At 45.1% G+C, this 25,080-nt stretch overlaps 1 protein-coding gene across 1 annotated transcript in view; it reads right to left on the reverse strand.

The window, feature by feature from the left end:
- Positions 1 to 25,080, reverse strand: part of kcnt2b (potassium sodium-activated channel subfamily T member 2b) — a 41,756-nt gene that overhangs the window by 1,713 nt on the left and 14,963 nt on the right. The window contains exons 6-27 of the mRNA XM_071529767.1: positions 25,009 to 25,068; positions 24,222 to 24,296; positions 23,861 to 23,944; positions 23,280 to 23,374; positions 20,663 to 20,843; positions 15,401 to 15,565; positions 14,000 to 14,136; positions 13,139 to 13,202; positions 11,793 to 11,901; positions 6,576 to 6,684; positions 6,302 to 6,358; positions 5,132 to 5,284; positions 4,791 to 5,044; positions 3,984 to 4,308; positions 3,784 to 3,889; positions 3,525 to 3,697; positions 2,892 to 2,963; positions 2,532 to 2,666; positions 2,321 to 2,432; positions 1,547 to 1,648; positions 1,361 to 1,444; positions 1,105 to 1,233 (exon numbers count right to left, since the gene is read on the reverse strand). Of these exons, the coding sequence (XP_071385868.1) occupies positions 1,105 to 1,233; positions 1,361 to 1,444; positions 1,547 to 1,648; positions 2,321 to 2,432; positions 2,532 to 2,666; positions 2,892 to 2,963; positions 3,525 to 3,697; positions 3,784 to 3,889; positions 3,984 to 4,308; positions 4,791 to 5,044; positions 5,132 to 5,284; positions 6,302 to 6,358; positions 6,576 to 6,684; positions 11,793 to 11,901; positions 13,139 to 13,202; positions 14,000 to 14,136; positions 15,401 to 15,565; positions 20,663 to 20,843; positions 23,280 to 23,374; positions 23,861 to 23,944; positions 24,222 to 24,296; positions 25,009 to 25,068 (2,781 nt within the window). The remainder of the gene's footprint in view (positions 1 to 1,104; positions 1,234 to 1,360; positions 1,445 to 1,546; positions 1,649 to 2,320; positions 2,433 to 2,531; positions 2,667 to 2,891; positions 2,964 to 3,524; positions 3,698 to 3,783; positions 3,890 to 3,983; positions 4,309 to 4,790; positions 5,045 to 5,131; positions 5,285 to 6,301; positions 6,359 to 6,575; positions 6,685 to 11,792; positions 11,902 to 13,138; positions 13,203 to 13,999; positions 14,137 to 15,400; positions 15,566 to 20,662; positions 20,844 to 23,279; positions 23,375 to 23,860; positions 23,945 to 24,221; positions 24,297 to 25,008; positions 25,069 to 25,080) is intronic.

The following is a 25,080-nucleotide window of genomic DNA, read 5'->3' on the forward strand; positions in this document are numbered from 1 at the left end:
TCTTTTGGGCGATAAACCCAATAGAGCTGCCAGACATGTTCATGCAGGTAATTTCAGCATAGAAGTCTGTTCTAACTAAAATCAGATATGGGTCGCTTTCAATCAGACAAAAAAATTGGACCTCAGTAAAAAATGGGAACTGAGCACTAAGCTCTGCACTGTGAGTGCAGCCTCTGTGATCTTTCATTCACTGTATTTCAAGGAAACAGCTTTGAATTAAATCAGGAACTGCAAAAATCTAAAAACTCACCCTGCAGTTTGTCATTAATATGACATTTTCGTTTTTCTGGACAAAGCCATAGCTAGTTTGTTGCCTGCAGCTGTGAGATTGTGTTGCTGTGTCCAATGAGCAAAAAAGACAGGAATTTGAGTCATGTATGGCTGGTAGCAACAGTTTGATAGAAAATTGAAACTGATCATTTCCCAGAATATGAGAAGAGAGGACACAGAGGGAAAGACTGGGACATCTGCTCAGCTGTACATGTTGGCAGCACTTTGATTAAAGAGACAGATTTGGATTTCTTGCCAATTAGGGATTTGTTGTGTATTGCTTTTCCATGTAAAAAGATTCCAAAAGTTATTGAGCTTTAATATCCGGCACTTGTGCACTGGCTAGTGTACTGTGCGTGTTATTATAAGATGGGTATCCATGGCAGCAACCAGTACAGTTTGATTAAATAGATCGACTGAGCTCAAGTTGTCATTTGACTCATCTGTGCTACCAAACACATCATTCATGATTCAAGAGTACTTGTATAGTTTGTTTTTTTAATTTTGTGTTTTTGTAGCTGCGCTGGAAATATCCTGACATGACGTCACACCATCTGCATTTGGCCAGTTATCCATGGAAACAAGAAAAATACACAAAAAAAAGAAAGGTACATCACCACTAGCTGTTTTTTTTTTAACAGTGTAGATTGATCATCAAAGTGTGGATTTTTCCTCTAAGTGCGTTGCCCAATAGTAGATTTTGAGGGAAGGGAAAGAGTTTGTCATCCATTCTCCCAGCTGGTTCAGGGATTTGAACCGGTGATGTTCTGAGCACAAGCACCAATCATTAACCTCATCATTAACCTGCCACAGCTAACACCTGTACAAGCTAACCTCAGAGACTGGGAGCTTGTGGGCCTCCGTGCGGTAGATGCCTATGGGGATGTCTCCGGTGGAGGAGCACAGCTTCTGGTAGAGTCTGCCGTAGGTGCGGATCCACAGGTCGTCCTCTGTGATTTTCATCTAGGAGAGCAAACACACAACACAAAAATCACCCTCAGAATCCACTTCAAAATCCACACTTTTGTTTTGGTATCAATATATTGATGTGCGCTAACATTTCATGGTCTCACTGCAAGCTGTTACTTACAGCGCAGAGGAAGCCTGAGCCGGGCATGGAGTCGAGACCCAGCAGCAGTCTGGTGATGGAGATCATGTAGTCTTTCACAAATGACTGGTGGGGGGGAACACAGCAAGACGTCAGCGAGAATATAACATATTTGATTTTGTGAAGGATCAGGGTTCTTGCTGAGTAGAGTGTGTGTTTGAGTGTTACCTGGTAGAGGAGAGTGTCCAGCATGCTGACGCTGAACACTTTCCCTGCAGCAAATGGCAGGCGGAACATGAAGACCAGGTTGGAGCCCTTCTCCCTCTCCTTCTGAGGGTCACACACACACACACACCGACACACACACACACACACATACTTTCCTGATTACACTGGTCACACTCAGGGTAGAGAGTGGGCATAAGGGCTAATCATCCCATCAAACAACAAGAAGTGGTGTGATGTAAGCTTCTCAAAAGCGGGCAGGGTGTACGCATTACCTATAATGATTATATTTTTTCTTTTCTTTTTACAATCAGTCATTCATTCTCTCTACTTGATTATTCCTTTTCAGGGTCACAGGGGTGCTGGGGCCTATCCCAGCATGCATTGGGCAGAAGACAAGGAAACACCCTTGACAGATTGCCAGTCCTTACAGGGCTAAAAACAGAATATTGCCCACGCTCACATTCATACCTATGGGCAATTTAGAGTCTCCAATCTGTCTGATTTACATGTCTTTGTAATGTGGGAGTAAACCGCAGCACCCAGAGGAAACCCACATGAACACGGAGAGAGCATGCAAAGGGAATCAAACCCAGGTCTTTCTCACTGTGAGGCGCCCTTCCTCAGAACCATTTCCAGTTAAATTTAATCCCATAATAATGTTAATCCCAGCTGGAACGTCCCATCAGCAACTCAACCTTTGAAGATCCGATGTCAAGCAGCGGCAGGGAAGCAGGGGACGGAGATGAGGTGGGTTTAACGGCGTAAAGCTCTTACCTTCTCCAGCTTGGATAGAGCGAGAGAGTAGTGGTCTTTGACTTTGAACTGCATGAAGCGCATGTTGGCTGGGTGGGTGAGCTCTGTGATGATACTGAGAGCTGGGAACAGTCTGGGACCAGGAGGGAGAGAGACAGACAGAGAGAGTATTAGAGGAAAAACTCACTTGGCGAGCGTGTGAGACTGCAGAGCGAGTTTGGGCAAGGCAGACCTGAAGAGAGTCTGGACGTTGACTATTGTCTTGGCATCGGCCATGTAGTCCTCCTCGGCAATCATGGAGCTCTCCTTGTCAACCACCACCATGGTGTCAGCGAAAGTGACTCCACACCGCAGCAAACTGTCCAGACTGCAGAGAGAGAGACAGAGAAAGAAAGAGAGAGAGGAGTGGGAGATGATAATGGAGAATAAAAAATCTATGTTCAAGTGCAGAAAGAATAAATGAAAAAGCAAAATATGTCCACTGAGTGGTGGGATGCACATAAATCAATGAAGATTAAGGAAATAGCAGAAGAGAAGAAGAGGAAGAGGATGATACATAATGAGATCTGCCCGGGGCTTTGATAGATCTTACTTGTCGATGGAGCCCACTGTGTAGAACACCATGGGGAACCAACAGATCGCCTCCAGGAAGTCCGCCTCAGGTCTGAACCAATCAAACAAACACAAATAGATTGTTTTGAGCGTCCAAACAGTAGATATTTACACATAGGCTACCGTAATGAAGAGCTAGCATCCCCACAGAGACAGACCCCTCACTCAGCCTGAGAAACACAGAAAAACAGTGCAGCCTGCTGCCTTGTAGAGAACACTGAAAATAACAGCAGTACAGTGGAGTGACTCAGCGTTTTATTGGCTTTTTTATTGGATTCCACTCTCATTTGGCTGACTGCGTTTGTGTACCAGCCACAATACATGACACTGGACTGTAATGCGAGTGGAGCGCATTGTCCTGAAAGCATTCAGCGTTTCACAAATCATGTTTACAGTGACCTTAAATAGCTCTTTTTTTTTTTCTTTTTTTTCCCTACCGCTGGCTATTTAAAGTGGAACCCATTTTACCAGTAGTTACCTAGATTTGTAGCACAGCTGTCATGCTCAGAGCCACAATTTTGGCCTTACATGTAACCTACTTCGCTTTGATAATAGCGGCTATTTCCGAGCATATCCACCCTATCACACCAGGTAGCGTAAATGTCGGCCTCACATGCTCTCCAGCAGCAGCACTATGGGGTTGAGCTCCTTCCTGGGTCGGTAGTAGGCCCTCAGCGGCACGATGAAGTTGTATAAACCATTCCCCGCACTCTCCGCCGACACGATGATCAATTTGTTCTTGAAGCCGTAGGAACGCGCGTCCTCAAAAGGGATGTGGTGGCAGGCCTAGGGGAGGAACAGAGGGGCCGTGAAGGCTGTGTGGCACGTGAATGGGTAAATTTGGGTTATAGGGAGTCATTTAGATCCCATACCTTGTCCATGCGCAGGCAGCAAAAAGGCATCTTTTCTTGCAGCAGGTGGCACAGCGCAGGGGAGCTGCCGATGTACGGAGAGTTCAGCGGGTATCCCTTCACCCACCTGAGGACACCCACACGCGCACGGTTACCTTTGAACAAGTTTACAGCTCAACAGGACCATAAACGTTAATTCAAACAGCATCTTCAATACATACTCGCAGTGTCCGCCCCACCAGTGGGCCCTCTCGTCCCTGTCGCTGTCCTCCTTGCCCTCTTCTCCTCCCTCGTCCTCTGACTGGTCTCCCAGCAGGTCAAAGGTGGGGTTGTTGACGCCGTCCACCAGCTCCAGGACGGGGGCGATGCTGTGCCGCCTCTCCTCGGCCGCCTCTCCCATGGCGGGCAGGGCCAAGGTGTTGGCGCCCCCCACCTCTGCCCTGGAGCTGCTCCTGCTCCCTCTTCCGCTGCCCATGCCCACGCTGCCTGGATCCTGCCCCTCTGGGCTGCTGTCACTGGAGTCCTGCAGGTCGATGGCCACGGTGCCTGGAGGACATGCACACAGTCGCACTGATTATCAAGATATGGGTCATGCTAATGGGTCAAACACAATAAGTTTGTCTCTTAACATGATTCTCTGAGAATCTGTTGTGAGAGCAACAGTTAAAACCAGTGAGCTGAAGAGTTCCAGTGTTGTCCACCAGGTGGTGTGTTTGTAAAACCTCCCGCTAAAATGTAATCAGCAGAAACGGATGCACATTTGACATTTCAGTTCCTCTGACAGTTGTTCTTATCAAGAGTGACTTATAATCAGATACATGTTAATTCCTTTACATTGGTATGAATCATTCTAAACCATGCAGATATGTTTTCAAATGTGAGAACTGCATAATTATAAGAGTTGTGGCCGTGCTGCTGTCTGAGTCAGTTTAACAAGAAGACTTCGTGTTCGGCCATTCGGCGCTCTGAAAGCAGAGGGTCAGTGTGTAAATGTTACGCAGTCTTTGTGCCGTGCCCGTCTGACTGACCCATGCTGGCGATGATACTGTGCACTGGCAGGCGGGTGAGGCCATGGTAGATGGTTTGGTGAACTCCCCTTGCGTTTCCCCCCGGGCCGCCGCGTGACGGCTCCCTCTGGCCCCTGACAAACGCTGAGTTCTCCTCTTTGGAGATATTGATGTAGAAGCACATGTCCGAGGCCCCCATGATGTGGCAGGGACCAGGGTTCAGCAGGATGTTGGTGGTGTCCAGCCTGCGCACTCCGATCAAACACACTCCATACCTGCGAACACAGAGACGAGCTCAGCTGTTGAACTGTGCGAGTGTGTGTGTGTGTTTTCATATCTTGGTTTTCTTATATTCCCCTTACTTTTTATGTGCATGAAAGGAGGCAAAGGTGAAGCTCTTCCCCTGGTACTCCCCGAAGAATTTGCTCTCCTCCAAGCGGATGTGATGGACCTCATTGGCTGAGCAGCGCCGGTAGGTGCGTTGCCATTGGTCCGCCGAGCACGCGCCGCCCTCCCTGAGACAGGGAGAGAGATTAATTGGCCATGAGGGGGAAAGGCTGACCTTTTTAACACATGACACAAAGACTCCAGCTCTGCACCAATGCAGCATTTGAGAGGTTTTTCCTCTCAAGGCTGCGGTGGGAACAGCTTATATCTCTGTTGGAGCTGCTGATCAATACTTCAATCAGCACACAGATGTAGGCAAGGACACCAAGTCTGTCTGAACAATAGGTCCCAGATGTACACATTCACACTGTTAAGTGGACAGCATTTATCTCAGAGGGATATTGCTTGAGACGTGGAGGCTAAGAGGTGGTATCAGGAAGCAGGGGTGTGGGGGCAGTGTGAATGTGGGCGGCCTGTGAAAAAGACTGCATTACATAAACAAGTGTTGTGGCGAATTTACAGTTTACAGGAATGGCGTGCCAGGCTGGTTTAACGTCACAGCACTTCAGGGACACAGACTAGCAGGGGAGGAGGAGGACAAACACTAGCCGTTTATCGATGGCACGGCCAATAAATAGAAAAGCTTATTAAAGTCTAGCTGTACATGAGCTATGAGAAAGCCTGCTTTCAACTGTTGAACTTCACAGTCCCAAAACAAGTTATGACAAAGCCACATTCCCCACTGAGATGTAATCCAATGAAAGGTAACAGGAAAAAGAGGATTTGTTATTGTTGGAGGACATCTACTGTCAACTCATATATTTAACAACAATAAATTAATCTGTAGAGTACTTTTAGTCAGTGATGTATTGTTACTGGCAATAGTAAATTAAAGCTACAAAAGGCACATTTTTTGTGTAAAAATACAACCGTCATCAACCTAAATCACAAAGTGTGGCTGGCTGCAACAAAGAAAAGCATCAATATCAGTTTACTGATATTACCACAATTCCCAGAAGCTCAAGCTTTTTGTTTGAAAAGTACAGAAATTGAGTCAGACAGCACAATGTAATGCCTATTGAAGTTGGGTAGGACATTAAGCACAAGCATTTCGATGAATACAAACTACGGATGAGGCTGCCAACCTGTTGAGGGGCTGGAAGGCTCCTGCACGTTGCTTGAAGGCCTCTTGGGGCGCCGTTCTGAAAGAAGAGGAGCAGTGAGGTGACAAGATGCAGCTCACCTCTGTCCTACTGTGGCTCTATGGTGGCTATGAAATGTATCTATATTAAACCGCCAAGATTATAAGACTGTACTGATAGTTTGCTCACTGCACCATCAAATGGAGAAGGGGAAAGAGAGCGAGCGAGAGACACACAAAGAGAGAGAGAGAGAGAAAGAGAGAGAGAGGGAACTCACTGTCCTCTGGAGGAGTGGATCAATAGAGTGATGAGGGTAGAGGTAGCGGGGCACACACAGTTTAGAGCCAGCATGGCGTACTTAAACTCTTCCTCACACACCACATGATCTGCAGAGAGAGGAAACAAGGGAGACAGAGCAGCCGAGGTCACACATGCCTCAGCAAAACACAAACACTCACATTCTGTTCCATTAAAAGTTTCAGTGTGCAGAACCATAAACTTTGCTTTGAACGGAGCAACACAACAGTGAATACAAATGTGTTGTTGAGAAAGTCTCTCCACGCCTTTGTTTGTGTGTGTGTGTGTGTGTGTGTGTGTATGTGTGGAGGATTATGTATTCCTCTCAGCAGACATGGCAACCTCATTAGTTCTGGGGCTACCTTGACGTTGCTGTAATGGAGGGGCCAGGGGCTAAGATGAAATAAAGCCTCTAAGCTCTTGTAAACACACATCATCATGCATTTCACTTATTACATTGTGTATAATTAGGGGCCGGGCAGCTCTGCTGCCGGTCCCTCTTGTATTTCCCAATGTTATTATTATTATTATTATTATTATGCTTCCTACGAAGAAATCTGCCTTCCCATGCATGAAAATAAAACTTTGCACATAGGTCCAGTCCTATGCCAAACTTCCTCAACTGGCATTGTGGGCTAATAGTCCTGATGGTGGCGCTACAGCAACCGTCTAAAGTTTAAAACTTTGAAAATTGCTACCGTGCTACCACTTTGCAACTTTCACCAAAATGTAGGCCCAAGTGAGCAGAAATGTTCAGAAGCTTCGAGCTGGTAGGAATTATGAAGTCCATCACTCTGTTTTTCTCAAAAACTGTAAAACTAATTAAACCTATCTCCTCCCACATTTTTTGCTCAATTGACACCAAACTTGCTACACGGCATCTTCAGACTCCACAAACGATCCAGCCAGATTTTTGAATTATCAAAAATTGAGCCCACAGTGCATCAAAATGTTTTACTGTAAACAGTACTGTAAACTGCTACTGCAAATTCTCCAATGTTCATGAAAATAAATGACAAAATTTTTATGTCATGGTAGATGTAGTGTGTAAAATTTCATAATTGTATCTCAAAAACAGAATTTTTGACAGCATTTTGAATTCCGCCCTGTAAACTACTGCAGTCAATGGAAAATAGAGCATCTTTAAACATCAGTTTTTCACTTATGGAGCAATCAATCTTTGTAAAAAGAAATTACAGACATCTCTATGTTGTCTACATGAAGTACGCAAATTCTCAGAATTTTGTCTTGAATGCTGAATGCTAGTTTGAAATCTGCCTTTACATGCACGGACAGCTGCTACTGGGCAGCCTGGTGGTTGGCTAAGTCATAGTGTGAAGCCTCCTCTAATTTTCTCACTTCTCAGGTAGCTCAACTTCATCACAACTTGCCATTGGTGGCAAAGGTTGTGAGTTCGAGCCCCGGGTGATGTAGAATAAACATGCTTATGCCTACTCAGGCATTGTGCTGTGTGGATTAGAGACACATGATTTCAAAGATGTTTTAATGATAATTATGGTCCGGGCAGTTCTACTGATGGACCCTCATGTATTTCTCATTCGTCCTCCTCTTCTTCTTCCTACTCCTCCTTTTCTTCCTCTTCCTCCTCAAAATGCCCGGCCTGACATAATTATAATATGCCTCTGTGTTTACCCCCAAACACACAAGCACACACACAAGCTGTAGGTGCAAATGTAGCCCCATTTCATGTTGCATATTCATAAATGCTGCTTGATGTACTGTATGTCTAACAGGATGCAAATAAGTGAACTAAGTCAAACAGACCATGCCACCATCCTGCATCATTCTGTTGCCTCTACTCAGACACTATCTGTGTTTACGCCTATGGGGTCCATTTTGTGTTATCGCTCTGGCCCATGGCTCAGTTTTGGGGTAATGGGGAGACCTAGCAACAGGCCGGCGATGTACCATCTTATTGCACCACCTTCCCTCTGACACTTAACACGGCTCTGCGAGCCAACCGAACCAAACTGAACAAACACTGATAACAGTCTTCTCATTTACCTGTTGCTACACAGCTCTCTCTTTGAAAGGAAAAACCAATAGAGCGATTAATGGTTTTAGTTAGCCAATCAGGGAATAAGGCCCAGGGAGCATCCATTTCCCCTGCTGAGTAATTCTTGATTGCATTATATTCAGTGATGAGCAGACAGGCATATTAAGGCTGCCTTGTTTACCGACAAATTTGAGCCCGGTCTTAAAAGCACAATGCGCTCTGCATTTCAATATCGGTCACAATATCAGAGCCTGTGAAGGGAATCAAACGCAATCAGTTGTCAGCCTGGTTGTACACTGGGCAGTAAGAGGCCGGCTGAGATGAAAATGCGTTTTTTAACAAATAAAAGGCTGTGTGCGCTTGAAACTATGCAGGTGAATGGCGCGATGACAGTTCAGCCTTGATTAAAGCTGTTGTTGATCTTCTGTTGAAGCACAAATGTTCTGACAGCTCAGAACAGCACTTCACCATACAGGTCACAGACACCAGCCTCCCGCTATTCAATCTCTTCTCTGAATTTCATTCAAAGCGTAAGCTTTCACACAGCAATGGACAAACAGAGCTTAAGGAGAAAGAGACAAAACATTTCTTATGTTGTTTCTATGGAGCATAGTTGTTTCTATGGAGCAGAATTCAGAACAGAATTCTTTATACTTACAAGCACATCTATCGTCCACTCTATTTCTGTCTTACACGTGTATGCATGCACACACACATACATGACACACAACACACACACACACACACACCTAACCCCCAAAGCACATACACAGTAGTCACAGACCAAATTAAGATTTTTTCCAATATCCAATTTCCAATATGCTTCTTGCACCACTCTTCACTACTGCCATCCCTTCACTTTCCAGCTTCTCCCCTCGTCTTCTCCTCCCCTTGCCCTTCACAGTACCCTCCTCCAGCCCTCCACCCTGTCCTGTATCCTTGAGGTGCTTGGACCCAGACTAGGAGAGAAACCAATTACAGACCTAGACTCTGTACAGACTCACCACACACACACACTCTCTCTCCCTGTCTCTGAGGAAGATCTGGGGTTTTGTATCTCTTTCTCCAGGCTGCATGTTGTTTTCCATTACAGACTGATATTAAGGGTGCCACTGTGTGTGCGCACTTGACGGTGTGTGTGTGTGTGTGTGTGTGCGCATGGTTGCGTGTGTGAGAGTGTGTGTGTGTGTGCACAGGTGTGACTATGCGCACCCTCTACAAGAATGCAATTACAATATGTCCACAGGTCCACCAGTTGAGCTAATTAAATCAGTATGCGGTTATTGTGTGTATGAGAGAACTGCTATCAACACCATACAGCTACAATGGGCCGAGCTCAGGAGGGTGACTGGCTATTGTCGTTCAACACATAAACTAGGCAGATAATCAATTGACACAAGGTAACCCACAATTCCATTCGGTTTCTCAAAAGCCTCAGTCTCCCTTGGCCTACTGCAGGCCCATACTGCCAGATCTGATCTATCCTAATGAACATTATGGTGTTATTAAACTATTCCTGTGGATCAAATGAAGTCTTGTGACTGTAGCTCATTAATGCCTCCTACTCTGGCACTTAGTGAGCATATTCCAAGCGGAGTCTCAATGGGGCGTCGCCACTAAATGCCCATGTGACAGCACGCTGATTTGTTCTCCGGGTCTCCCCATGGTGACCTGAGGATTAGAAGGACACTATACGCTCAGCAGAGACACTATTGATTACTAGCCTGCTCTCGTTCAGATTCACACAGAATATTTTGTGTGTTTAAAGGAGCACTTTACATTCCGCTAATCCTATCACGCCTAGCACGCCACTTATTCAGCACTTATTCGGCTAAAGTGCTGTTGTGCCAACAAGGTGAGGCCATCTTTTACACGAAGAGCCGTATCAACATCGGCCAAAGCAAATATAACGTCTTGAGGAGGATGTTTTGATTGCCCACTGCTGAACACACAACACTGCAAGATAAGGGGGGCCTTCGACACATGCTTCTATATCAAGATAACACATCAACGCAAGGCACATGTCACAGCTATGTCCATGTGATTACCAGTCAGCCCCACATAGCTGACTGGTGTCCTTCATCCTGAACCATGGGAGTCACACAGCAGACAGCAGATGAGGCGGCTCTATGCTAACTCATGTCTGACCTACAGTAACACCGATAACAAAGCCGCCGGTCTGGCCGTGGTAGTGAGGGAGTTAAAAGCTGTGGTAGGGGCAGAGGAGGACTGGCTGCAGGGAGGGTTAGCACAACAGCAGAACTCATCAGAGAAAGTGGATTTTCTCTGCCAAGGTAGCAAAGTAAAACGTTAATCATTGATAGAGACAGCTGGGATGAGGGCGGCAAGCTAGAATTGAGTTTGACGTTCTCCAGGGCTGTAGGCAGAGAGATGTGTGAGAGAGAGGAGAGAGGGTGAGAGAGCGAGAGAGAGAGAGAGAGAGAGAGAGAGAGAGAGAGAGAGAGAGAGAGAGAGAGAGAGAGAGAGACAGAAAGAGAGTTTGCTTCATCTTTCTCTCTCCTTCACTAGCCGTTGATTGACTGACGTTTTCTGCTGGGCAGGAGAGGAAGGGATGCTCTCCAAAAGGCAATGTGAAAAACTCCCAGAAACTCCTCAAAAGGCTTGCAGCCAAGCTAAGCCAATCTGTCCAGCGCTGCTTTTGAGGTGGGGAGATAGATTGCTATACTGCTGCACAGGCAGGCTGATAGAAAATGCATGGGAGACATTTGCAGGCTTACAAATCAGGCAGACGAGCTCAAGTAGAAAATGGGACATAACTCACAAAGTGACAGCTGATGAGACACGCCGAATATAAAGAGCAGACTGGACGCCTTAGTCATTTCAATGGACTTCTACAATATAACCATGAATAATGGTTACTTACTTGATCGTCCATCTTTGACATTGCTTATAGTTGCATCGAGGCTGGATTGCCTCTTGACTGTGCACAATTTCTGTCACAAACTGAGTTTAACCACCTCAAAATCGCAACCTATCATTTCCTGCATCTTGGTGTTATCTCAAATGAAGTGAAGTTGCATCTAAACAACAAGTGTGGCAGAGGTCAGAGACAGACACACACACACACACACACACACATACACACACACACATACATACACACTTCTCACTGACACCTCAATCACTTCCAGTCAATTTGATTCAACACTCCTTGCCGACCTGCAAATTTGACGTGGAACTTGTTCTCAGGCTTGAGAATCTGGACATACAGGGGGCAATTTGGGGCAAAGTCTTTCACTGCCCAGGCTCGAAGAATGGTCTGATGATCCTGAGAAAATGACAGGGAGAGAGAGAGAGAGAGAGGGAGAGAGAGAGAAGAGGGAAGGAGAGAGAGCGAGATGGATGGAAAAGAAGAGGGAGAGAGAAATAGAGCGAGAGAGGAAGAAACCCATCATTAGTGGCGTCAGATTGTAGCTCCTATCTGAAGCCCCACTAATAATCCTCTTAAAGCACTGACTGCACAGCGGACAGCAGAGCAATGGAACGGTCCTCACATTTCAGAGTAATGCAATTCTGACAACGTTTGGACAGAGGAGTGTTCAAGGCTGCACAAAACAGGGGGAGGGGAGGCAGAGGCCATAAAGAGAGCGAACTGAATTGGTGTTAAATTGGCCCTCAGATGGTCACAGAAAATTCAGGCAATGGGAAAACAGCAAATGCAGGCAAAGTAGGGTGTGGGAGGTCGATGGGACGCTGCAAAAAAATTTCCATCTTCACAACTCATTTAATCTCATATTTAGTCTTAATATCTTAACTTTTCTTAAAGGTCATATATTATTCAGTTTTCATGATTTTGATGATTCATGCTGCTGAGTGGAGGCTTTGCGGTTCAAATGCTGCAAACTGGCCTGATTGGAAGGATTTCAGTACTTTTTTAGAGAGGGGAGCCATTCAGGATCAAGTCCAGTTGTCTAAAATCTAATTTTAATAATGTCTTCATTAAACATCTTTGAATATATGTATGTTATATAGCTTATATAGGTGATTTGGCACTGTGGAGGAATATTGAAGTGGGGTACATACCATACCTACTCTATATCATAGCTGTGTAATGGCATTTCCAACTCAGAAAAATACTGGGAATTGTGTTATTAACTATTAATTATTGTTTTTGTGTTTTTTCTGGGTGTGCATTTGTATGGTTTCATTTTGTGTCCAGCCTGTGTTCTCTTTACTGTCTGTTATATTTTCTTCACTGCATACTGAATATTTTGATGGAAAACTACAAAAATGAATTATCATAAAAAAAACAAGCCAAGGTAATTCCATTTGTTTCCACCGCAGTTCATTTTCTAGAAACAAATGCCTATATCTTGAAACAACGCAGAATAAGGCAAATCGCTCAATTGAAATTATCTCACCCTAATGGTAGATGTTATTCAATTGTTATTCAAAGAAAAAAGAAGATTTTAAGTCTCAATATTAGACAAGATGACTTAAGATGGATTTTTTTTTTGCAGCGTGAGAAGTGTCATGGCGATACAGGGAAACGGTGAGGAACGTACAGCGGCGAAGCGGTCCACTTCAAACCGGTTACTGAGGATAAAGCAGGCCTCAGCATCGTCCATCCTACAGGCAGTTAATAGAGCAGGAGGCCATGGGACCGACCGCAAGCCAGGACACAGCCAGAGGGGGGGGGGGGGGAGAGGGAGAGAGAGAGGGAGAGAGAGAGAGAGAGAGAGGGAGGGAGAGGGAGGGAGAGAAAGAGAGAATCAGGGAGGCAATGACGAGAGAAGAGACGAGAAGGAGGGTGTTGTCATGTTATTGAGGGAGAGGACAAAAGAGAAAAAAAAGCAGCACAATAGAACAACAAACGTGTCCTTCAAGCCCACGCCATTTATGGATGAGATAGTAGGAGGCGAGGCGAGGAGACAGGGAGATTAAACAAACAGGCTTTCGCTCCTTTTCTTTCCTTGTGACAAAAGCCAGCCTAAGGTGCTGGGGCTGTATTATCAGGAGCCAGGGGGTAAACAATACGCAATATGACTCAAACCGTAATTATGGCTCTTACTTCAAGGCTGTAGGTTCTTTAGGTTTTAATTAGGGGCTCCGGCTTCTACCTGCAGGCGTTTCATTTCAAGGTGTCTTAGTTCTGCGTATGTCAGTTCTGTGTTTTCTGGGTTTTGAGGTCTCAGTTGTTGACCGAGTGTTTGGTGGCAACATGTGCTAGTGTTAGTGCTTTTATTTCTAAGTGCTAATGTGCAGATAGATAGATAGATAGTAGGTACATACATACATCTAGACAGACAGACAGATAAATGGCAGTAGGCTTGTCTCTATGTTCTAAGTGCTAGGGTCTAGACTCTGTGTTGATGTCATTGTTGTTGTTGTTGTTGTTGTTGTTGCTCTAGGTCCCAGGGACTCACTTGGCCCTCATCAGGTCTTGGTCTTTGAGGGCGGAGCCCTGCAGGTAGATGACTCTCTGGGCCCACAGAGGGACATGAAGAACCCTCCGCACCTGGACGTCCATCTCTGCTGGGCACAGGATCACCACGTAGTAGTCCTACACACACACACACATTTATAAAACTATACTTGTGAGAATCTTCCACTGACTACATTCATTCCCCAACCCTAACCTTAACCCTCAGCTCTACATGACCTAAACCTAACCAAGCATGTTTGTAGCGGTTTATCGTAGCTCTGGTGCGTTTACGTCTTTAGTTTGGTTCATTTGGGAACAACAATGCCATTCGAACTCTCGTGCACACCAAGTAACCACACTGAGATGCCTGAAAATGCAGGTCTCCGTCCTCTTCCAAGAGAACTGCAGTGCGGTTTTGTTAAAAGTGAGAATGCAATCGTGTACCAACTACAGGAAACAACCCCAAAATGGAAGGCTTTATGGGTATAAGGAGACAGTTGTTGACGTCTGATAGCCAGTTCCTCATGCTTGGAAAGTCTACCGAAAGCAAATGAACCAAGGACACGCTGCAGTATAAACCGATGCAACTATTTATTCATTTCCTCTACTCTTAACTGGTATGAACACCAAAGAATGTAAATGGACGGCACACACCGCAGACAAGTGCATAATGCTTTGCTAAAGTTACAAGGACTGGAATCAGATTGTTCTGACTCCTCCCCACTGCCAAAATCTCTAACCTGGCAGGATAGCATTTTACCAAAACTCAGTCCAAAAAACAAATGTGAATCTAAATGTACCAAATACAAAAATGAAACAATGTAAACTATGGTTCAGACAAAAGAAAACAAACTAGGTGTGATCGCACCCTAAACTAACCTTAACTTTAAACCTCACCCGAACCTAAACCTAATCCTTATTCTCATTTTAACCCTAAACTCAAGTCCTAACCCCCTCAACTGCCCTCGCTTTAATGTCTTCTCTCCACAGGCAGAAAGCTGAAACGGGTTCTCACAAGGATAGAAGTACAAGGACAAACAATTACACACAACAAACATACACACACACACACACAAACAAATACATACGTAGATTCAGGCATGTGCATGTGTACACACACACACACACACACACACAGGCACACACAGGCACACACAGGCACAAAACACGGTATTATCGACATGGAGGTGCACACATGGATGCACACAAGCAAACACACACATCTGCTCCGACATGAATAAGACAGCCGTTTGATCTTCGTTAATACTGAATTAATCCTTTGCCTTAACCTCAGCTGGTAGGGCTCCTGGAGAGGATTAGAGACAACACACACACACACACACACACACACACACACAAAACCCCACACCCTCTTGTCCTACTTAAAACCATTTGGAGAGACCTGGAGTCGGGGGTGAGCGAAGAACTCATTGAGGAAGTCCATGAGGAGGTCGATCTTGAGACAGCTGACACACAGCACCACGTGTTTCTCCGTCTGCGCCCGGTACCGGCTGTAGTTCCCCCCCGACTTCTGACGCTCCATCCACAGGAAGGCCAACTGCTCAAACTGCACTCAGGACAGCATCCGTCACATTCAACAAGGGGAGATTGGATTTAATTAGCTGGAGAACAGGGAGGAGGGCCAGGTGGAGCATGAAAAGATAACAATGACAGTGTCTAGTGTTTCGGTTCGATTACGGAGAGTGTTTTGGGCTATTAAGATAAGTGGTGATTTGGTTAAGGTTGGTGGGCGAGTTTAAGGTGATTTGGGGGTTTGAGGGGAGGTAGATCAAGGAAATAATAGTAGGCCTAAGTTAAGTTGGGCAGCTATAATGGATAGTAGCAGGTGTTTTGTAATTTTACAGAGGAAAGTTGCAGAATTCAAGAGAATGGGGTTAGTTATACTGCAAAAAATAAGCCATTTGGTTTAGTTTTGCGTCGTTGGAGCCTGTTTTTCTTAAAACAATAGAAAAAAACATTCAATTATTTTCAATGCAAATCATTTTTTCTTCTTGAATCAAGTGATATGATCTTGAGGTGATGCATTGCACCCTCTGGCAGCCATATTGGAGGTCCTCATTGACGAGCTGATTGTGTTTCTCAACATACGACTTGGCTGCCTCAATAGAATTCAATAGATAGTTGATTTCTGTGCTGTTATTGACTGGGAAACCATAATTTTGCCATACATTTGATTGAGTTGATATAACATCAGCTTGTTAGCTAACAAATCATATATCTGGTCAGCTAACCATCCCTGTGTTCTGGCTGAATTGCACATTAGTATCTGGTAGTAGCTGGCGTTAGTAGTGGCATGTTAGTAGTAGTGGTATATTATGTTAACATGAACACTGGTTGCTTTGCTAAATTAGCTTGCTGGCTAGTTAGCTAGCCGTCAAAAGCCAAAAACCATCTGTTTATCCAAGCTAACTGAGCTGATGCCTTTTAAGCCATGACTTGCAGTGCTTTGAACTTGGACCAACAGGGAAAAGGGCTAAAAACAGTTTCCCATGTCACAGCAACCTAAATTTGGAAACAAATCCACCTCATTAGACCATTCACACCCACACCACAACAATCTTCTCTCTTTTTCTTCCCTGCTGAAAAAACAAAACAGCCTAGACCGATAAGATAAGATAAGAAAAACTTTATTGTCCATTAAATTTACATAAAATGGAAATTTGTCTTCGGCAATCTGGCAACACAATAAAAAACAGACAGTACACAGTATAAAACAAACAGTGCACAGTATAGAACAGACAGTGAAGAGCAACTAAAATACATAAAATACATTTTCAGCAGTGCTCATGGGCTATGGGGGGGAGGGGGGGTACTTTATTATGTCCTTGTTTAGAATGGTCACAGCAGAGGGCACAAATGATTTCTTGTACCCATTCTTCCTGGCTAGTGGGACCTTGAGTCTCCTGCCAGATGGCAACGGCTGGAATCATGAGTGAAGGGGGTGGGTGGGGTCATTATAGACCCGGGTTGGCTTTTGGTTATGGACCGATTGTATAGGTTCTGGAGTTGCAATTGTTTGTCTCCGATGATCTTGCTGGCCTGGTTGACCACCTGGGTCAGCTTGTTCCTGTGTCTAACTGAGGAGATGATGTTAAAGGTGAGAACACTCTCAGTGAGTGACCTGTAGACCATGGTCTGGGTGTGTTTGCTGGAATTAAAGCTCCTCAGTTTCCTGAGGAGAGAGAGCCACTGCCTTGCTTTTTTATGTAGTCTGCATTGGGCTGAAAGGTAAGTTTATTGTCAATGATTGTTCCCAGACATTTAAAGTGAGTGACCTGTTCCTCTTCCTGCCCCTTCATGATAGCTGGCTTGAAGACAGGCCCTATGCTGCCTGCTCCCATCCTAACTCCCAGACACAGCTCCTTGGTCTTACTGACATTAAGGTCAAGGAAGCTGCCGTCAAACCAGGTGGCAAGGTGGTCGATGTGCTGAGAGGAGGAAGGGCTGGTGACATCCTGCAGGCAGGCAACCAGGGCCATGTCATCAGCATACTTTATGAGTGAGAGGTCTTTGCTGTTACATTTTATCTCATTTGTGTATATGGAGAACAGAAGGGGAGATAAAACACACCCCTGTGGAACACCGGTGTTCAGGACAAGGCGAATTCGGAGAATGTGTTATTAATACAGACTCGTTGGGGCCTCTCTCAGAAACTCTCTGATCCACAGGGCAAGGCTGCTACTGATGTTCAGGTCACACAGGCGTCTCAGGAGAAGATGGGGCCCGACCGTATTAAAAGCAGAGGAGAAGTCCATAAAAAGTACACAGACATATGTGTTGGCTTTGTCTAGATGACCATATACTTTATCCAGGAGAGTGAGAGTGGCGTCCTCCACACCTTGGCTGGCTCGGTATGCAAACTGCATGGGGCCCATAAGCTTAGCTGTTTGCGATGTGAGTTCCTTGCTCACTAGACGCTCCATGCATTTGCTTAATAGAGGTGTGAGGGCAATGGGTCTAAAATCATTAAGCGATTTTGTGTGTGCTGTTTTAGGCACTGGGACAATGGTTGCCATTTTCCAGGCCTGGGGGACAAAACTGGTGTTGAGGAACATCTGGAATAGCTGGGTAAAGATGGGTCCCAGTTGGGTGGCACACTCTTTCAAGACCTTTCTCTTGAGCCCATCTGGCCCGGGAGCTTTGCGGGGGTTGACTCACTGGAAGATCGAAATTACTTCCTTTTCCTTTAATATCACAGGGGCAGGTGTCATTCCTACACAGACAGAGTCACATTCATCACTGAAGTCGTGTTTATCAAATCTAGAATAAAACATATTCAGATCATTTGACAGGCGAACAGGGTCATCGCATTGAAGGGCTGCTTTGTGTTTTCTTCCCATCATTGTGTTCAGTCCACTCCAAGCATCTCTTGCATTGCCATTCCTCAGTTTCTCCTCAACCTTGTCTTTGTAGTCCGTTTTTGCTTTCTTAACCATGCTTCTTGTTTCCTTCTCCAAATCTCTCACTTTTTGCAAGTCTCCCTCCAGAAAAGCTATTTTCTTCCGATTTAAATGGTGTTTTAGTCCTTTATTGACCCACGGTTTGTTATTGGGGTAGATTCTGACATTTTTTGTTTTAATGACAGAATCAACACAGAAGTTGAGATAGTGTAGGTTAACAGTTCAGGGTTATTACAAGAGACCTGGTCACTGAGGAATAAGTCCCATTCAGTGGCATCAAAACAACCCCTCAGCTCTTCAACTGAGTCATTTGTCCAGGCCTGAATGTGTTTAACAATGGGTGTCTCCTTTTTTAGTTTCTGACGGTACAGCTGGTTATGCTGGCGGATAATTGTCACTTCAAGGAAATTCTCGAAACAGGTGAAACTGTATTTGGAAAAAGGGAAATTACCTCACCCAGATGTTTGTTTGTTTTTTTTAAACTTATTTTTAGATAAGTAATACGTTAAGACTCCAGACTGAATGACTTGTCAAGAGGGATATTTATTATACTGTATTACAGACAGATACAGGAAGACCAGTTGATGCAACAATGTGGAAAGACAGTGGCTGAATGCTGATGCTCTCTGTGGCTCTGCTGTGCAGACTGGGGATTGGTCATGGCAGGGTTCAGAGACAGACAGACACACACACACACACACCCACACATGCACACACACACAAAAGGGGAGGGTGGGGGCTAAAGGGGGGCCAGTTTCTAAATGTCAAGGGGTATTTATGGATGAAAGATGGGGACAGGCAGTGGGAGGGTGACATGGCTCCATACTAGTGATGCAGAGACCGCCATTACTTTATGAATCGGCTTTTTCGAGTTCAGTGGAAATATCTTCCCGCTAATTTTATTTTTATTCCTGAAGCTTTTTGGGGCTTTGAAGATAGCTGTTGCCTTCCAGCCACAGCTGCTGTGGCAAAAGAGAAAAAAAAAAGAAGCAAGTATGTGTTTAACAGCCACCAGATCTACAGCTAGGTGAGCGCTTGTGTGACCTGATCAAAAAAACAGAACAGCTCTCTCAAACGGGTGTATGATCATCATAAAAAAATCCAATTCACAGCAAAACGAGAACTTCAAAAAGAGCAAATCCTTTGTGAATCGCTCATCAGTACTCTGTGTCATTTCCTGTCCTGCTCATACATGCCACACACACACACACACACACGCACACACACACACACACACACACACACCAGAGCTCCCCTGAGCTGTGTAACCGAGCATCCCTCCTCTCTGACCGCAGGCACGGAGAAGAGAGAGATTCCTGCAATTAACACTTTCACATCTTCTGTGAGAAACGCAGGTACGTCAGCCACCGTGGGGAAATGTCGGATAGTTTGACAAATGTAAGGCAGAACCGCCGGGATACAACGCGACTGATTTGTTTGTCAAGGTGTTTATATCAGTCCCTATGCAAATAACGTGTGTGTGTGTGTGTGTGTGTGTGTAAACAGCGTGCCTCCAGTTCTCCGTCATGAAGCTCTCTCTCTCTCTGCGGCACAGCTAAATGACAAGAGAGGGATTTGGGGAGTTGAGCCGGTAAGGAAGACACTCTCACTGTTCTCTGAATAAAAATAGTGTCGCAAATCTATGTAGGCCGCAATGAGTCATCATATTCTTCTGAGAGGGGAAACACAAGACGTATTACATGCTACTGGAAAAAAAACTTAACTATGAGATTACTAAGGGAACCGAACTGGCCTGTGCTGCAGACCCCTCACATCTGACAGTTGTACAATTGATTTTAAGATTTTATTGATCGCTTTTAAGGCACGTACAGGTCTGACACCAAGCTATGAGACTTTCTAACCCCATACAAGCTGGATCGCAGCCTGGCAGATTGAAAATATAATGTGATCGTTTTTTCCTAGACTTTGCTCAAGGAGCTCAGTCTGGCCAAATCAGTAACATTTTTTGAATCACCTCTTAAAACTCACTTTTATAGACTTTCATGTGATCATCTTTGATTCACCGTCCTTCACCTCCCTATTTCTGTTTTGCTTTTATGTTTCTCGCATTTACTTTTTACTGGTAACTTCATCTTTTTTGTTTTCATATTTACTCCTCTGCAAAGCACTTTGCAACTGTGTTTTATGACTATCATTACATTATCTACCATTTCGCCACACAAATGCCTTTGCCCCCGGTGTGAGAAATCTGTCAAAAAGCCTCTCGCCGTTCCATTCCTCACCTGGATGGGAAGCACGATGAGCGCCACGAAGATCATGATGACCACCAGCAACTGCGAGGGCCAGATCTGCGGCGTGACGTCCCCGAAGCCCACCGTGGAGAAGGTGACCACGCAGAAGTAGAGCGAGTCGAACAGGGTCAGGTTGTTGCCCGCTCGCTCCAGGTGCTGGATGCCGCAGATACTGGTGGGAGGGGGGGGAAGAGGGGAGGAGGGCCGAAAAGCATGGGAAGGGTGGCAGACGGACGGTTGGGGAAGGAAGGGGGTTTGGGTGGAGGGTGGGAGGATGGGATGGAGATTATGACAGGAAGTGAGCATCATTGAGAAACAGCCTTCACATGCTCAGTGAAGTGTGGGTGGGCCTTTGGTATGTGCTCATGGGAAGCACACTGCAAAAAACGTCCATCTTAACAAGTCATTTAGTCTCATATTCAGCCTTGAAATCTTATTTTTCTTAAACCAAGCAAAAACACCTGCCAATAAAGTGAGATAATTTTACTTGTTTCCAATGCAGTTTCACTTTTTTTTTTTTTTTTTTTTTTTTAGAAATGAGTGTCAATATCTTGAAACAAGTCAGAAAAAGGCAGATCACTGCACTACTACCAAGAAAATGAAACTTGATTCTACTAATTGTTGAAACAAATTGATTTGCATTGGAAACAAGTGACATTTCTAACCTCACAGGCAGATTTTTTTTTTTACTTATTTCAAGAAAATTATGATTCTGTCTCAATAATAGACTAAATGACTTGTTAAGATGGAGATTTTTTGCAGTGCAGTGTTACTGTATGTAGGGTTGTCAAAAATATCGATACTTCGATAAGTATCGATACTAAAAATTTGAAACGGATACAATACTCATTTACAACAGTATCGATACCAGCAGTGCTTTCTCTTAATGAAAAATCAAACATTTCTCCGCCTCCATTAGCCACACACACACACACACACACACACACACACACACACCCTGCACCGCTGCCCACAGCCCCTCCTCTCTCTAGTAGCAGTCAGCTGGGTTGTTCCTCAGTCAAACAATGCTACAGAGTGGTGCCGACGAAGGGGGGCAACACGTCAAACTTGGTGAAGCACCTTAAGGACCGACACGCCAGTCTATATAAAGAATTTCGAGAGGATAGCAAAAGCTCCCGTTTCAACATCACTGACGCATTAAACATTTATCATAAACGTTAACGTATCCTGCACACCATCCGTTTTAGTTTAGCTAGCAGAGCTACAGAGCTAGCTAACGTTATCAAGTAGGTTTGCCAGATGCCCGGATTTCGACCGGACTGTCCGATTTTCAGATGCATTGTCCGGTCGAGCCTTCTGACCGGGGTCAGAAGGCTCGACCGGACGTTGAAATATCCGATTAAAATTATTCTGTCAATAATAATCCACTAACTCTAGCCCTGCTGATTTTTCCCTATCATTGGTGGGTATCTGTTGCTTCAATAAGCTAAAAGTGTTCTGATAGGCTGATGACTAGAGCAGGGTAATCTGCTGTGTAAGTGCAAAATTTTGAATGAGTTTTATCGGGCCTACGTTATGGAGAAGCGTCTGTCTGTCTGTCTGTCTCGTTTGCACCGGGATTTCCCCCTGCGTTGTCGGATATTAAGGGACTAGTTTGGGTCTCTGTATCTGTGTTTTTTGCTTAGTTGCTTACTGTAAGCAACTAAGCAAAAAACACAGATACAGAGACCCAAACAGTCTCTGCTGCAGAGGCCAGGAGGCAATATGATGTTTCACATGCTTGTGCAGTATAAGCTCACTCCCATCAATAAAAAAGAGCAAATCATGACGGCTGATGATCGACACCTGTCAATCAAAAATGTGTTTGATCTCAGACAACTTTAAAATATTGTTTTCATGTTAAATTATATTAAAAAAAAAAAAAGATTGAAAATAATTTTTTCCCCCCGTGGTATCGAAAATGGTAGGCTATGGCATATCGATATTTTCCTGGGTATTGTATCGAAGTTAGAAATTCTAGTATCGTGACAACCCTAACTGTATGTTCCTGTTTGTGTGTATGTTTACGTGTGTGTGTGTGTGTGTGGAGATGTGGGTGGATGCACGCATGAGAGCCTTTGTGGGACGTGTGGATGTGTGAGCGTACATACACAAGTGCAAGGTGTGCGCGTCTTTAAGGGACAGATGAGTCAACAGTCGACTGTCAGTCATGAAAAGGTCAGAGAGTTTCGCTCACGCTGTGTCTTGGATCTTCTGGATTAGCTGAGGCTTTCACACCAGATATACAATGAGCTGACACATCCTCCACATGCGCTGAAGCGATCGCCGGTTTCTCATTTTCAGAGCACTATCTCACTCGTTACCGCTCTTGCTCTTCCTCTCTCTTTGCCCCAGGAGCGCCACTTTCTTATCCTCCTGTCTTACTCTCTCTCTCTCCACATGTCACACTGCTGCCTTGCATCTCTCATCCTCCTCTTCTCCCCCATCTCGCTTCCCTCCGGCCTTCTCTTTCGGTCCTTACTCCTTCGCTCATCCTAACCCCGGGGCTATTACCCTCTCTTCACCTCCCTTCTCTTCCTCCCTCCCCGCCATCTACTTCCCTTCTCCTCTCCTCTCGCGGTTCAGTGTCGGGAGTGTGGGTACCCACCAAGTGAACATGAGGCAGACCAGCGTGCTGATGAGTATCACCACCTGGTTAAACATGGCCGAGTGGGTCCGCTGGATTGCCCTGTGGAGATCATTCTGCAGAGAGAGAGGGAGAGAGAGAGAGACAGAGAGAGGGGGAGAGGGAGAGAGAGAGAGAGAGAGAGAGAAAAGGATGATAGTTATGGCTCCCAAAGTACTGCATTGTCAAAATGTATAATGTGGATCAATTGTGCTTGATGAAGAATAGAAGGAAAAAGACAATGGATGCAATCTCAAAATGCACTAAAGTGGAGATGAGAATGGGAGTGTGTTTGAGTGTATGGAACTGAGAGGAAGGCAATATTTAAAATGCAAAATAAGAGGAGTTTGCTGGATGTGACAGAAAGACTGAAGCAGGGAATGTGAATAGTTTCAGTACAAAGTCCAAGACGCAAGTTCTGCTGTTTTGCGACTGCTTTACCTTTATGGAAGAGAGTTTAAGATATAGATATAGAAATAAAGGACAATTGCATGCCACAAAAAAGACACAGTGAGATCTTGTGATGAAAGGAATGACAAAAAGGAAGAAAACGCTTCACTCACTATCATGTTTTCCAAGGCGTGTTTGGCCAACCAGCAATTGAGAAATACAGGGATGAACAGATTTCTGAGGGAGGGCAAAATCACCTGTCAAGAAGAGAAAGCTTCAGTCTGCTTGGCTGTGTGTCCTATCATTTATTCATATGTTGTGTACAATCACAGGATACATGGCGAGGAAATAGGGGTTGTGTGAGGAATGTATGTGTTGATGTGATCGCCTTGCTGTATTATTGTAGCAGGTACTGGATGTGTGAAGTGCATTCCTGCGGGGGATTGGGAGTACGGTGCTTGACGGCCAAAACAAATGGCTGCTTGAGAGAGTCCCAGCGCTGTCAGCGCTCGGTAACGCAACGCTTCCACTCACAGTGATCATGAAGGGAACGGCGCTGATCATCTCCAGAATGAAGGGGACACGTAGTACTTGCTCCCAAACGTTGCCCTGGAAACACAGACCACACACAGGGGTCAGGGAACTCCATTGTCATGGCGACCTACGGGGATTACCGACGGACAGGCCCGACCGCCGGGAACGGAAGGGGAGAAATTGGCCGGCTTTCACACCATCGGAAAAGAGTGGGATGCATAAAGGTTACGCAACTCGCTCCCCGCCTTTGGAGAGGAAAGCAGCATTACTCAGTTTCCACTAAGCTTTCCTGTTCAATTAAGATGTCAGCCGCGGGTGTTTTTATGTGTCTGCCGCCTGCGTACGGCTGACCCGAGACTGACTAGTGTAGGTGGACGGGCACAGGGTATGTCCACAGGAATCAATCAGGTTTAAATGCTAAGGCCTCCAGCCTCCTGAATAATCTGCAGGGTGAGCCCTTCATAGGCTTATTGTGTGAAGTACATCAAAGGCAAGGCAACCCGCCGACGGATCGCTCCCCTACTGCAGCAACACCGGGACATCCAGTCACTCTTTCTGATTTATCAATACAAAAAAGTCTCAAGTAGCTTTCCAAATGTGAGAGCAAAAGAGCAACATCAGGGGGGAAAGGAAAACTACAGTAAAGTTGAGAAAGAACACACACCACACACACACACACACACACACACACACACACACACACACACACACATACACACACATATGTCATAGCCACAGGCAGTGTATGAGGCTTTAGACGGGCCGTAATGGGCTCTGTGTAACTCACCTTGTAGCTGAGGTACACCAGCAACATAGTTTCTGAAAAGCTGATGAAAGCCACAAGCACCTGCAAAAGAGA

Source organism: Centroberyx affinis, unplaced genomic scaffold, assembly GCF_046629955.1.
Source record: "Centroberyx affinis isolate AG114_WGS23_722 - 3 ecotype Tasmania unplaced genomic scaffold, CSIRO-AGI_Caff_v1 ptg001839l_1, whole genome shotgun sequence".
NCBI lineage: Eukaryota > Metazoa > Chordata > Actinopteri > Beryciformes > Berycidae > Centroberyx > Centroberyx affinis.